Source organism: Arachis duranensis, chromosome 2 (assembly GCF_000817695.3).
Source record: "Arachis duranensis cultivar V14167 chromosome 2, aradu.V14167.gnm2.J7QH, whole genome shotgun sequence".
NCBI classification, from domain to species: domain Eukaryota; kingdom Viridiplantae; phylum Streptophyta; class Magnoliopsida; order Fabales; family Fabaceae; genus Arachis; species Arachis duranensis.
Window position 1 is genome coordinate 2,218,699 of NC_029773.3, and position 15,778 is coordinate 2,234,476.

Genomic DNA, 15,778 nt, shown 5'->3' on the forward strand with positions numbered 1-15,778 from the left:
TAGCCATGTTCTTAGCGTTAGTTCTTATTTTAGTTAAGTTTTATTGTTGATTTTTTTACTTTCATGTATTGTGCATGCTGCGTTAAGTAATGAATATGTTACGTTTCACTTTGAGTCTTGTTACAAGTCCCCTAAAAGCAAAATTTAATAAATAAATGTACATATTAGACTGTTATATGATGCGATGATAAAAAATTCTCACTGATAAATCCGGTAAACACCCGTTTTCAAAGTACAATTCGATGAACAAACAACAAAGGAAAACAGCTCTAAAATAACAACAAAACTACACATGGCTGTCATACATGAATGAACCCTAAGGAACAAAATACATGAAACGTGAATCATCTAAACAGATGTGAGCCCGTAAAGCAACGACGGGATACCCGTGCCCTCTGACCTCTGCGGATAAACGGCTCCTCATCCTCGATCTCATCCGCGTCCTCATCCGGGGCAGGCTGTGCAGGTGGCGTAAAATGGAAGGGTGCCGCAGATGGCCTGGCAACAGACTCTGATGCAGCAGCGTAGGCGGATGGTGGGGTACCTCCCAAACCAAAATGGTCACCAACAGATGCCGTAGGAGGCTCGTTCAGATCAACATCTAAAGGTGCCTGCGTGCCGGAGGTCTGACCACGTCTCTGGGCCGGCACGTCCTCCTGCATGATGGCGGTAATGTCCTCTAGAAACTGTGCCACCCTAGATGTATATCTGGAATTCTGATAGGCAGCCGCTCACGTAACGCCCGTCCACTGGCAAACCCAACTGGTATGCCACGTCCTGAAGTGTGATCGTGCACTCTCCGAACAACATATGAAACGTGTGCATCTCCGGACGCCATCGCTCGACGAATGCACTGACAAGGGCCTCGTCTAACCGAAACCATCTATCGTTCAGCCTTGCAAGATGGTATAGTCCGGCCATCTGTAAATACGGAACGTATCTGTCATCGAGTCGCATGCCCTGCTGCCGCCGCATGCTCCTGATGCATCACTGGGGCTGCACATGACATGCACCGCATTGTTAGAACCAGCTTCATAACCAATGACAAACATAACCAAAACGATAAATCACCAACAAAACATCATACTAAATAAAACCGCATAAAAATCCATGAACCAGAACCACATGCAAAACAACTACCATAGACCACACAGCTAAACCACTAACATAAAACAACTAACACAAACCACTAACATAAAATAACTAACACAAACCACTAACATGAAATAACTAACATAAACCACCAACATAAAAAACCAACATAAACCACTAACATAAAACAGCTAACATAAAACAACTAAACCATAGCACTTACATAAAACAACTAACATAAACCATTAACTAAACCACCAATATAAAACAACCAACACAAAACAACCAACACCTACCACTAACGTAAAACAGGTAGCATTAAACAACTAACGTAAACCACTAACATAAACCACTAACAGAAACCACTTAGATAAACCACCATCTAAACCGCATGCAAAACCTCTCAACTAAACCACTAGCAATACCACTACGATTTACCGCTAACATAAACTGCCACTAAAACCAAATGCAAAACCACTAAGTCACATATACCGCTAGCACGAAGTTATTTCTGTACTAACCTCGTCATTGATGACCCCGGCTATATGAGCAACTCCGTCCAAGCGATATAACCGTGCCGGATCGTCCCCCATCAGCAGAGTATTCCGTTCGGGTCTTCGTCGGAGAGAATTTGGGTCGTTTTCTCTGGGATTTGGTGGGGTAGGGGAAAGGAAGAATGGTTCGAATGAGGCTGATTCGAACTCCTTATATAGCCGAATCTTGAGTAATTCGAACCAGGTAGGTTCGAATTACTAATGGAGCCACGAGAAGGGTAATTCGAACCAGTTTGGTTCGAATTACATGGTTAGCTATCCTAGGTGTAATTCGAACTAGCCTTGTTCGAATTATGTGCAATTTGAGTTCGAACCATGTTGGTTCGAATTACGTTCAACGTTTTCTCATCCTAATTCGAACTAAGCTGGTTCGATTTGTTAAGGAATGTAGTTCGAACCAAGCTGGTTCGAATTACATTAAATAAGGCATTGGCTCATTGTTGAAACGATTTTGCTTTTGGCTTATTTACGTAATTCGAAACTTGCCTTGGCTTATTAGGGTTTTTTGCCCTAATAAAAATATTAAGTTGTAGAATTTTAATATTCTTAACTGAAATTTTTATAATAATTATTATTATTATGACACTTTTAATGTATATTTATTGTATTTAGTTAGTTTTTTATGTTTTAAAAAATATAACTTAAATTTATTATATAAAAAATTGATATTAATTTTTATATAATAAAAATAGATAGATTAATCAATTACATAAATATAGAAACATGTAGCTGCACATGAATCATGGTAAGTAATACTAATAATATAAGGTTAAAATTTTTTGGCAATCCAGTTCGGACATTAGCTTCACGTGGTTGCTGTCTTCGAGGTAACTTTTTTAAATAGAATTATTTGTAAGTTGTTAATACATGCTGTAGAACAGTTACATATTCAATGAAGAAACAACAAAGGTCAAAACAGTGAAACACTAAGGATATGTTTGGTTAGGGATTAAAATAAGAGATAAATTTTACCTATCAGTCTTACGTGTAAATTTATAGTCCCATTAGGGGGTTAAATGATTGATTTAAGGTAGCGTTTGGTAGAGAGATAGAGACGAAAAGATTGAGACTGAGAGACAGAGACTAAGAGGTAGGGATTAAAATAAATCTCAGTATTCTGTTTGGTGTAAAATGGGAGACAGGAATTGAAACAAGAATGAAACTCTAATTTAATTTGCACAAAGAGTAAAATTGGAATTAATTAATTGAAATGAAATTATTTTAGGTATAAAATGTTATTAAAGTTTCAGTCTCCATCTCTAAAAATTTCAGTCTCCTGTGTCCCTACTTTTTGGAGGTACTGAAATACTGAAATTTTAGAGATAGAGACAAATTTTAGTACCAGTCTCTGACTAACAAACACAATACTGAGTCTCAGTCTTTCAATCTCTGTCTCAGTACCTCAAAACAAACACTACTTTAGAGATTATAAAAGGAGGTATTACTCTCAGTTCTAGACATTGATTGAAAAACTTAGTAGAATTGGCTTGGATATTCATTACAAGAGAGAAGTCTTATATGTGCTATTCCAGAAATCTTATCACCACATAGGTCTGTTTGGATAAACTTACTTCGGGTACAAGTACAACACAAACTTTTAATCAAATCCTTGTTGATACAACTTTAGAAAAACCAAAAAGTATTTCCCAATTTATTATTGATCATGATACCATTTACAAATTCAAACCGTTTTCTTCTTTCAATGGACTAAGCAACATTTTTACAGTAGCATTAATTTTCCATCTGGAAAACTTTGGGGTGTGCCTTATCACTAGACAAAAATGAATGAACTTGATTACCAACCTGTATCCAGCTACAACCTGGGAATTTAGCAACATTCTTGTCCCTCTTCATTTTTCGAACTCCTTCGGCATCAAGCCAGTGATTATGAGAAGCATAGATGTTAGCCATGACAGCATAGTTCACAATCTTCTCTGGCTCTATGGCAAAAAGCTTTCCTGCTGCCGATTTAGCCAGTTCTATATTAAACTATATTAAACTAGGAACATTTGGACACCACATTTTTTGTATGTATATCATGGTAACATATTATGAGGTTATCAATAACAGTAATGCATGTTGGTTGTCTTATTTAATAATTTGTACAGTGATAATATCTTAGTTTACTTGTTTCTAAAACAAAGGGAAAAAAATGCAGTTACATCAAGGCAATAACACACATTTAATCTGCTCAAAAAATAATGTTTGTCATCATACAACATAATAACTAATAAACTAACAGCAATAATCATATTCAGTACATAGGTTGGTTTGGCAACAACTTCGTCATACATAATCTCTTCTACACTGAGCAGATGGTCACCTAAATACATCATTAACAATATTACCGATTTTTCAATATCAAGTTTTTAACCATCCAAACTTCCTCCAAGTTGATCTATTGCATGTAGGAAGTAATTCTAGACTTGCTTTGCTCAAACCTAATTTATAGCCCTTTATATAATTAATAATTGTTGATCGAAAATATTTTCGATACAAATAAGATGAATCGAAACAAGTTGTGTGATCTTTTCGAGAAGGTATAGGTTCGAGATGAAGATTGAAAATAATCGACTCTATTTTTTAGGTTCCGATTGAGATGCTAATCGGGAAAAAAAACCAAATCGAGTAAGAGTCTCGATTCGAAGAATTAGGAGGAGTTTCTGAAAGAGCCGTTCGAATATTGTTGCAAGTAAGAAAGTTCATAGCTTTTATCACATGAGGAAAAATATTGGAAATATCTACAATCACACAATGGAACGGTTACCAAGAGTGATTGTATTTTAAATTTGTAATTTTTCATTTAATTGTAATTAATTGTAATTAAGTTAACCGTTATGTAAGATAATCTATAAATACGTGAAGCATTAGGGAATAAGGGTTGGAACTTTTAGTCAGAAAAAATATTCTAAGCATTCTCACATCTCAACGATTTCCTAAGTTTGCGATCGAGTTATACTTTCTTTATGGTTCCTTCCACTTTCTTTTTCAATTCATTGTTTTTTCTGTAAAAATTTAACATTTCAATTAAGTTTATTCTTCCGGTGTTCTTTATTTCCTTTGTCTATTTAATTTTTCTGTACTTTGTTCTGTTTGATCAGTCTTCCAATTTAATTTAAATCATCGTTATTGCTCTTCCTTTAATTTTCAAGTTAATCTTATTTTTCATAATTTATTTAGTTTTTACTTAAGAACTCTAATTTCCGAATTGCATTTATCAATTTTACAATTTTATTTTCTTTTCTTCATCAAAACGTGTCTAATCGAAGATGCTTTGATGCACTTCTAGAAAACTGGTACTCGCACAGAGGAGTTGGTTTCGCTCCCAAACCATTAGAATCGAACCACCATCGATTTGCTAAAAATCGACAAAATAACAATATTACCGAATTTATTTCTCAAAACATACAAACAAATCAACAGCAGAAGATCATTTATTACATAGTTGATCTACTGCTTAAGTCACATTTAAATACATCCATAACATTAAGAGTTTGTTCGATAACTATCTTATCTGACTCTATAATCTCAATATATCTGCATTTGTCTTAAGACACCTATCAAACACAACCTAAGAGTTTATTCCTTAATGACTCAATATAAGAAACATTTGGACTAATAACAAGGTCTATTCTCAGATTCATCAAGTCCTAAGAAACTTGACAAATGCTTTCATGTAATCATGGTGAAGCTTCAAATCTCCTACAACTTTAGCAATTTCTCTTGTCTTGATTCTAAGCTTCTCTCCTTCCTCCAGTACCATAGCTTCTCTAAGGCATTTGGCTATGTCATCTCTACTAAATGAACCATCTTCATTATTTCTCTTCACTTCAATGGCAAGACCCTTATCAACCAAAGCCTTTGCATTGAGAGGTTGATCAACAACGAATGGCAACACTACAAGAGTGTGGCCAAACATCAAAGTCTCAATTATAGATCCCCAGCCAGAATGAAACAAAGACCCCCCAATAGATTTATGTGCCAAAATTTCCTTTTGTGGTGCCCATCCAAAACAAACTTTTCCTCTCTTTGATGTTCTTTCACTAAATCTAAGAGGCAGAGAATCATGATCATGAATTGCCCAGCTTGGTTTTCTCAATGTCCACAAAAATGGAAGTTCAGAAAGCTCTAATCCATAAGCTATCTCAAAAACTTGCTCTTTGCTCAACTTACACTCACTACCAAACCCAACAAAGACTACAGACTTTGTTGCTTGTGCATCAAGCCACTCGAAATTCTTACTCCAAGACTCATCAACAAGTCTTCTCTCTGGCATCTCCGGAGGAAGCAAACCTATAGGAATCACTGGCTTCTCAATAAGTTCTTGATATAGATTCAAATACTCACCTTCCATCTCATAGCAGCTGCGAAATGATAGAGCATTTGCGCTGTCTATTACACTGGCAACCCTATCAATGTCTCTTAACCCTGTCACGTTTTCTATGTATGCACTTTGATAGAACGCAATGGCCTCGTTTCGTTGAAAAGCCACTGAAGACGGAAAATTCACCCATTCTCTTGGTGATGTTAGGTCTTCTGGCGATGTTGGTGCTCTCATTTGACCGGGTGGTCCAAAGAACACAATAGTGGAAGCAGAGTAAACAGAGTAGTACATGAGTTTCACATGAAGCTCTTGAGCAATCTCTACAGCCCAGTGTGCATGAAAGTCACAAATGATCCAATTCGGTTGCAACTTAGACACAAATTCCTTCACTGGATTTTGCATTTGATCCCATGCTAACTTGAGGTATTGAATTTTGTCAAATGGAATGTCCACAGTAGCCTCACCACCAGAGAGATGTGATGAGTCTAATGATGATGGAAATGGAATTTCCACCAAATGTAAAAGATGAGATAAATCTGAAGGTGGTTTTGGAAGCCTTTGAATGTTTTTTGTTGTTGAAATGAAGGAGACATGAATGCCTGATTTGGCCATGTCTATGGAGAGTTGGAAAAACGGAATCAAATGGCCAAATGCAGACCATGGAAGCATCACCACATGATGAGTTGCATTCTCAGACATTTTTTCTCCTCTGTTTTTTTTTTCTTGTGTAAGGATCCTATGAGTTTTGATGGATATATATGAATATGCAAAACAAAAAAAGATATATGCTATCTTCTTTCTGTGTATGACTGTTCAAACTTTATTATTTTAGGAAATTGCTAATCAATTTCAATGTACTATATTGTCTCTTCTAGCTAGTAAAAGGTTTAAAATACTTGCACCTAATTTACTGTCAATAACAACCACTTGTTCTATATTGTCTCTTCTTCACTATTTTTGTATATTGTGGAATACTATTCATTATTGAATTTTAATGTGATCTTTATTTAATGTTTAGTCTTTTTAGTTTTTATCCTTGCACTGTTACAGCATCAGTAACTTTGAGCTTCTAGCTGTCTCACACTGATTTTGGGAACACATCAAATCCCGGGATATATATATTTTTGATGAATGCAACAAAGTTCCATGTGACTGGGGGACAAGTCAAGTCAGAGATATCCAAATTTCATAATGACATCGTTATCTGTCTCCTAGATAACTTAGAAAATTCATAGCAGTGGAGAACTTAATTGACTTTTGGTAACACATTTATGTATGTATATCATGGTAACATCTTATGAGGTTTCAATAACAATAATGCATGCTAGTTGTCTTATTTTAATAATTTGTACATTGATATTGATAGTCTTAGTCTTAGTCTAATAGTTTGCTTGGAGCTATTGATGTGTGTGTTTTCTACATTTTTAAATTAAAGATTAAAACTCGCACTATGTATGGAAAGCTAAATTAATTATACTATATATATGTTATAGATTAAAAAGTATTGTATTAAAAAGATTGTGGTCCATGGCTTAAATTTTGAGCTTTTTTTAGTGGTTGTATTTGAAGATAATAAAAGAAAAATACAAAAATTGAGAATGTATAGCATAAAATTTATTTTTAATATATAAAAGTAAATAAATAAGTTTATCCATAATATTTTTATGATATTTTTCTTTTTCTACTAATGCCATATTAGTAACATTACTTACTTGGCAAAATTTTAGAACCAACTATTCAATTTTTGCCAAATCAACTATTATTTTTAAATTAACAAAAAAAAATATACAAAAAAACTAGGGTGCAAAATTACCAATGACAATAATTAGAAATTAATACTGTCTAACCAAATTTGTAACCTACAAAGACATTGAATCCATAACGAGTATTTATTATATCTTATCGTTATAAATAATACAATAAATGTATAACCTCAATAATTAATTTATTAATTTCTATAAATAAAATAACTCATTAAATGTAATAAACATCCATACTACAAATGTCATAATAATATTATTAATCATAATAAATTTTATTCCATATTATTTAAACTACTTATATAACTCTCTTATCACTATTCCTTCAAATAACATCAAATTTAGCACAAAAAATTTATTTTCAAGTTACCCAATATTTCAAACTTACTCAATGGAGCATCATTTTTTGGACAATATCACTAAACAAACAGACAATTGGTTTATCAAAGTTCGCGTGATTTATCTATGGGAAACATTAACACCCACAAATGAAGAGGAGCCTCTTTACTTAGAAATAATTATATTAGATGAAAAGGTATAAAACAAACATATTTATTGTATTTTTAAATTGAATTTACGAAAAAAAAATACTTTAAATATTTTTACTTTTTATAATTTTTATATTATTTTATAATACTTTATATATAATTGTATTTTAATATCGTTAAAATTATACTTCTTTTAATATGCTATTCGTTGTCCTTTTTCTAATAGAAGATGCAAATGATTTGTATAGACTAATTAAAGGCAATGAAAGCAAATTTTTTATTCACAACTGTTGTGAAAGAAATTAAAGATTCAGTTTTAAACATTTTCCAACACTATGTTGAATTTGCATCATTTAAGACATTATCTGATAGAGTAGATAAAAAAATTAATAAATAATTTCACTTTATACTATTTCAATTATTCATATTAAAAATAAATTATTCAAAACATTTTTTTATACATTTTTGTTCTTTTTATTATAGATGTCATTAAAAATTTGCATGCACTAAGAGAAGAAGAACAAATAGATGTTAAAGAAAAATCCACAAAAATACAAAGAATGGAATTGATACTTAAAGAGTAAAACAGAGAAAGTTTAGGGGGCCATCACTTCTTTTAAAATTTGGTCAGCACTTAACCCTCAAGAGAAAAGTGAGCAATCTCACACAATTGGATGAAATCTCACACCATTAAAAACACTAATAATGACTAGTTGATGTCTACAAATCACAAAACTTGCCGGTCCCCTAGCACTCCTCAGTAAAAAATATACCAGCAATTTATTTTTTATTTATATATATAGTTATTAATAAAATACTAATAATTTTAAGAACATCATGTTAAAAGTTACATTGTGAAAAAATCTCTCAAATAAGGTAAATAAAGAAATTACAACACAAATAAATAGCTAAAAAATTGTTGCACTCACATTAACATTGGTTAGTGAATACAAAGGTACGATCTTTTTAAAAAAAATTAAATTTATTATTTTTCTTAGTTCAAAGAATTATATTTTATATAATACATTAAATGAGATAATATAACACAATTTTATTTTATACAACCTATTATATTATAATATTTTAGGTGATTATTCGGTTAACATAATTTCGGATACAAAAATTTAAATCAATCTGCAAATGAAAAAATTCGCATAGTTGACTAATGGGTATTTCATAACTAATAAGTCTCTCAAATATTAATTTATTTATTTAATTATTTAATTTTACAAATATAAAAAATCTTAGAAAGGACTTATCAACATGAAAAAGTAATGGAAATACCAATCCAAGACAATGCCAACACAAATCTTTAGAGTAGAATGATTAGAAATCGAATAACTATCCAATAAAAAGTGCATACAACTCAAGAATTCATAAAGAACATGCTTTCATAAGAATATACGACAGAAAGAAGAAAACAATAACTTTAACAACAACCAATAAAGAAAAAGGAGGACGAACGCCACATAAAAAGATTAAGATCATCAACTAAAACAAATGCAAAAATCAAACTACCAGATAAAAATATCACTTTATACAACTCTAATATCCAAATCTTTTGTACTACAAATTATTTTAAATAAAATACCTTTTAAATTTAACTTTAATTTACACATATTTAATTTAATTTTACAAAATATACTAATTTTTAATATTTATTATATATATATTATTATTAATTTACCGTTTCACGCATCGCGCAGGTCTTATTCTAGTCACAAATAAATTTTATTAATCATGATATATTAAAATGTCCATATAATAAGTAGATGTTATTATGTTAAACTTGAACATAGTTAAAGATATTTTTGACAATTCATTTAAAAAAATATATGAGATGGAGTATAGTAGTAAGAGTAATGTTACTTAATATGTTTAAGTAGGCCAAATAGCATATACTTTGAATATTTATTTATAATTTAAAATTATTATTATTATAATTTTCATATAGATGTTAATTGTATATAATTGTTACTTTTTAATTTAATTAAGTAATAATAGATATCAAAATTAAATGATTAGCATGATTAAAATTTAATATTATTTTATGTAGAATTTTATTATTTTTTATATTATAAAATTGTCATCTATACAAAATTATTGACATAACATAATTACACAAAATAATATACTACAAACTCATTCTATGATAAGCTTGCATAATCTTTTATATGATATAAACTAGAATAAGATTCGCGCGATACGCGAGACAAGAAATTAATAATAGTATATAATAAATATTAAAAATTGTTATATTTTGTAGAATTAAATTAAATATATATAAAATAAAAATAAATTAAAAAAGTGTTTTATTTTAAAAAAATTTGTAGTACAAAGTATTTGGATGTTGGATTACGTTGTACAAGGTGAAATTTATATTTGGTGGTTTGATTTTTGCATTTGTTTTAATTGATGGACTTAGTCTTCTTATGTGGTGCTCGTCCTCTTTTTTCTTTATTAGTTGTTGTTAGAATTGTTGCTTTCTTCTTTCGGTCGTAGGTTCTTATGAATGCATATTCTTTATGAATTGTTGAGTTGTATGCACTTTCTTTTGTGTTGTTTGTTCCATCTTTGCATATATGTTCTTCTTCCGAAGATGTGTCTTGAATTTGTATGATTTTCTTTCTCCTTAATCTCTTGATGGGTATGTGATCTTGTCTGATGATATTAGTGTTGGCGAAATTGGTTCCTATAATCAATGAATAATTTAAATTAGAAATGAAAAATGATGTCTTGAATAAGTTTTTTTTAGTATTACCTGTTTTATTTGTTGTAATGGGTGTTGAGGTTCAGTATTTTTAGTTGGAACAAATGTCTTGGTAAGTATTGTTGAGAACCTTCTTTGAGATTAAAGTCATTTAGTTTGACTTCAAATATAAGTGTGAGGTTGCACAAGTTTTTCAATTGGGGTGGTGCTTCAATGTCATTACTTTCTTGGAGTGTTATTAGATTTGAAATAGTTGTGTCCAACAATTTTTTTGCTTCGCCATCAAATAATACAAAAGTTGTTGTAGCACTTTGATTTGAAACCTTTAATTGAATTCTGAACCTAAAATAAGTATTAGATTAGTAACTAATAATTTGATAGATGAGATTATGAAAAGTATATAGAATTACCTTATGGTTGGATATTGTGGTGTTTGATTACATGTGCCACAAATGTAGTTGTCTCCTTTAATTATACTAGAGTGAGACCCGCGCAGTAGATTATTTATACTATATAATATATTTTATAAATATTATATTAAAAATATTTTAGAGAACATATTATAAAGAGATTTTGAATTTATTTATTTTTTAAAAAAGACATAAGTTATTTATATTAGAGTTATACAAAACTGTATTTTCATTTTTTTTCATTTTTCGATTTGCATTAATGGTTACACTTTGTCTTTTCTTGCGGTTTTTTTGTTTATAAATAATTAAAAAAATAAATAAATGAGAATGAAAAACATATAAAAATGTTATATTAAATTTAAAGAATTTTTGACAATTAGTATGAGAGATTAAGAAATGAAGAGTAGAAAGAGTTTTAATATATATAAGTTGTAGATTTTGAATATTTGTAACTGAAATTTTTTATAATTATTATTATTACGACACTTTTAATGTATGTCTATTGCATTTAATTAGTAATTGATATTTCAATTGAATAATAATAGATAAGAGATTTTTGTTTTAATTTTTTTAAAATATTTTACTAAATAGTGATTGATTGATTTTCATCTTTTGTCAAGTCATTAGAATTGATGATTGCTGATGTGGCATCATTAGTAAAGAAAAGATGGCTTAAACTAATTGTGGAGAGAGTTGGTATCAGCTTTTATATATTATAAATTCATTTTTCGATTTGCATTTATGGCTACACTTTGTCTTTTCTTGCGATTTTTTGTTTGTAAGTAATTTAAAAAATAAATGAATGAGAATGGAAACATATAAAAATGTTATATTAAATTTAAGAAATTTTTGATAATTAGCATGAGAGATTAAGAAATGAAGAGTAATAAGAATCTTAATATGTATAAGTTGTAGAATTTGAATATTTGTAACTGAAATTTTTTTATAATTATTATTATTATGACACTTTTAATGTATGTTTATTGCATTTAATTAGTACTTGATGTTTCAATTGAACAATAATAGATAAGAGTTTTTTGTTTTAATTTTTTTAAAACATTTTACTAAACAGTGATTGGTTGATTTTCATCTTTTGCTAAGTCATTAGAATTGCTGATGTGGCATCATTAGCAAAGAAAAGATGATTTAAACTCATTGTGGAGAAAGTTGGTATTAGCTTTTATATATTATAAATAGATGCTTTCTTATGACACTTTTCACATTTAACATGGTTGAATTTCTGGATTGCGTGTTGCTCGATTAGAAACAATCCTTGTTGAGGAAGTAGTTGGTTGAATTTTTGGATTGCATGCTACGGTGTTAAAAAAAGGAAAAGAATTAATTATGAGTAATGAAATTTAAAATTTACTTTTGAAAAAATAGGGAGAAACTATTGCTGAAAGTAGGTATACTTAAATTTTGATTAGATCGAACAGATCTCTTTTGATTTAATAATTGCTTTCTTTTGTATTTTGTCTCTCGAAATATAACATATCTTTCCATCTCATTATTTGTATTATCCGCGGAGTGGAAGATATAGAATAAAGCCAGAATAGGTCTTGAAGGTGAGCTATGAATACATGATGATTGTCCACCTGTAAACGAAAAACTTCGATGAAATGTAGTTTTAAGCAGAAAATACGAAGAAGTATTAAAAATACAAATATGCTTCTCAATTTATTTCTCAACAATTGGATTGAACTAATGGATTGGACAATATTACACAATAAAACTGGAAGGATATCCATATTTTTTTACGGATTGCAAAATTATTATTGACATGATTTTTTTTTAAAAAAAATTATCCATTTTTTCACAGATTTCTATGATTTTAAATATAATACAAAAAAATTCATTTTCATCCTACATAATGACAGCAAACAATTACAATAAACTATACGAATTTTTCTCTATTAATTAGCTATGAGTAACAACAATTAGAACAAAATATGTTACAAAATAATTTGTATAAAATAATTTGTACTCACCCAAAGTGAAAGTTGAATTGGCAATACTCCTTAACTTAAAGACATTTCTTTCTTTTCGAGGGTTGCAAAATTATTATTGAAGTAATTTTTTTTAAAATTATCCCTTTTTCACACATTGATAAAATTTTAAATATGATACAAAATATTTCATTTAAATCCTACAGAGTAATTCGTAAACAATTATAGCAAAATATTTTTTTACCAAAAATCAATACAAAAAATAGAATAAAATATATTATAAAACTCTTTTGTACTAACCTGAAGAAGTGGAAGCTAAATTGGCACTCCTCCTTGACTTAAGATATTACTTTTTTTTTATCCTTGCTTGTTTAAATTAGATAGATCTAAGTGTTTTAAATAACTGTGTTTTTACATTTTTAAAATAGGCATCAAAATCACCTTAGGAATCAATTTACATAAAATAAAGAAGGTGCAATCAAAATTATGTTAAACAAACTAAACTGCATAATCATATGTTGGAGGCACATATCCTCTTGTCTTCTTTTTTTTTGAAAGGATTGCTCTCCGTCTCTTTAATCTAGCTATTTTGGATATTAAGTCTTCCACTCTGTCATTGCCACTAGAAATTCTTTTACAATAAAGAGAATAAGACATGGTCAAAGAATGATAATTTATTCCAACTAAATGGTGAAAGCAATACTACACATGTGGAATAACAATTTGAAAAAGATGAACACATAAATGTAAATTGTGGAAGCAGTACTCCACATGTAGAATAACAATTTATAATTTGATGCTCAAATATTGCAATGGACAGCATATAGGGAGCAATAATTTTAAATAGACATTAATTTTGGTTGTGACCGTTGTATAGAACCCGTTTAAAAAGAGGAATACATAAATCTATAGAAAAATACCTGGGATCTGGAATCGAGCTCCGGCAGAAAAATCACAACAGGAGGACTGGAGTTTGGCTTGGTTTCTGCAATTTATACAATGCGGCTCTACCGGAGATAGACATTGTGATGGACAATTTGTTTCGGAAAAAGCGCAATGGCTCATAGGACTGGAAGAGGATGCAGGAAATAGGATTTTGGTATGGAGAGGTGTTGAGAGGAAGAGGGTTTCGAGAAGTATGAGAAAAGTAATAGGCTCTTTGTTTTCCCAGTTTTTTTTTTCTGGGCAAATGTTAATTTGTGTTTTTGTTATTTTAGAAATAAGGATTGATTTGGAAAAAATTATTTATTGTGTTAAGCTATTGGTTTTTATTGTGTTTTTTAGTTTTTTTTTGTATATTTTTATTTTTATTTTTTTATTTGAAAATAATAGCTGATTTGGCAAGATTTGAGTGGTTGATTCTAAAATTTTGTCAAGTAAGCAATGTTGCTGACATGGCGTTAGTAGGAGAAGAGAAATGACTTCAAAGTAATGTGGGTAAACTTATGTATCTATTTTTATATATTAAGAATGGATAGATAGATAGATTAAGAATAGATAAATAGGTGATACTTATCTGTTTAGAGTGACACTAATATCTCAACCATCAATCTTGGGAATATTCAAGACATATCCAGGTCATATTTTTTTCTGTCTACAATAATTATTTCTACAACAAAATAAAAAAATGCAACTACATTAAGGCAATGACACACATTCAATCTGCTTCAAAAATAATGTTTATCATCATATAACATAATAACTAATAAACTAACAACAACAATAATATTCAGTACATAGGTTGATTTGGCAACAACTTCATCATACATAATCTCTTCTGCACTGAGAAGATGCTCATCTAAATACATCAACAAGATGAAATTGCTAAACTTCACCAGAAAAGCAGCTTCTATTCATGATTTCTATTGATCCAAGTTTACATATTCTTTTCTGCTATTGCTATCAATTCTGTTTTCAGAATCTTTGACCTTCTCTGCTCAATCTTCAATGTATCTCCTGCAGGACTCAGAGGTTACACATACACAAAGTAAAAAGATTTCAAGACTAAGTGTTTGTCATCACAAAAACCAAACACACTTATCATTCTACAAACTTTCTTTTCTTTTTATTTTCTATACCCTTTTATGAGAATGCATAATAACCCTGTATATTTGTAGCTATCCTCATCAATTCAGTCCAAAAAGATCAAATATTCTATGATGATGCTTTTTCTTGAATCATTTGGCATACTACAACTGCAACTGCAAGCTGAGAGCTTCCCCCAAATAAATGAAAGAAAAGAATGCATATTTTCCCGTTGGCATACTAGTTAAACTAGTTAATGTTGTCTAAAGAAAGAGAGAATATTTTTCAATTGACGGAAATGGAAATTTATGCATGTGTGAATTTACATGTGGTAGCATGACAAACATGAAGGTTAGATAATTACTTGCTCATAAATCTCTCTTCAGAAAATTCGTCGGCCGTCAACTTGAATGGTGTGTATGTTTTAAAAAAAAAAGGAAATGACAAACATGAGAGATTAGAAAATTAC

General features: G+C 30.1%; 1 protein-coding gene across 1 annotated transcript; it reads right to left on the reverse strand.

Annotated features, from left to right (window-relative positions):
- Nucleotides 1-5,171: 5,171 nt before the first annotated feature.
- On the reverse strand, nt 5,172-6,697 carry LOC107472740 (putative UDP-rhamnose:rhamnosyltransferase 1). The gene has a single exon (XM_016092266.3). The coding sequence runs from the start codon at nt 6,667-6,669 to the stop codon at nt 5,290-5,292; it is 1,380 nt and encodes a 459-aa protein (XP_015947752.1). The 5' UTR covers nt 6,670-6,697; the 3' UTR covers nt 5,172-5,289.
- Between the last annotated feature and the right edge of the window lie 9,081 nt (nt 6,698-15,778).

Bases quoted from the DNA above. Each gene is read 5' to 3' on its own strand.
- LOC107472740 (XM_016092266.3), bottom strand. From the start codon at position 6,669: ATGTCTGAGAATGCAACTCATCATGTGGTGATGCTTCCATGGTCTGCA.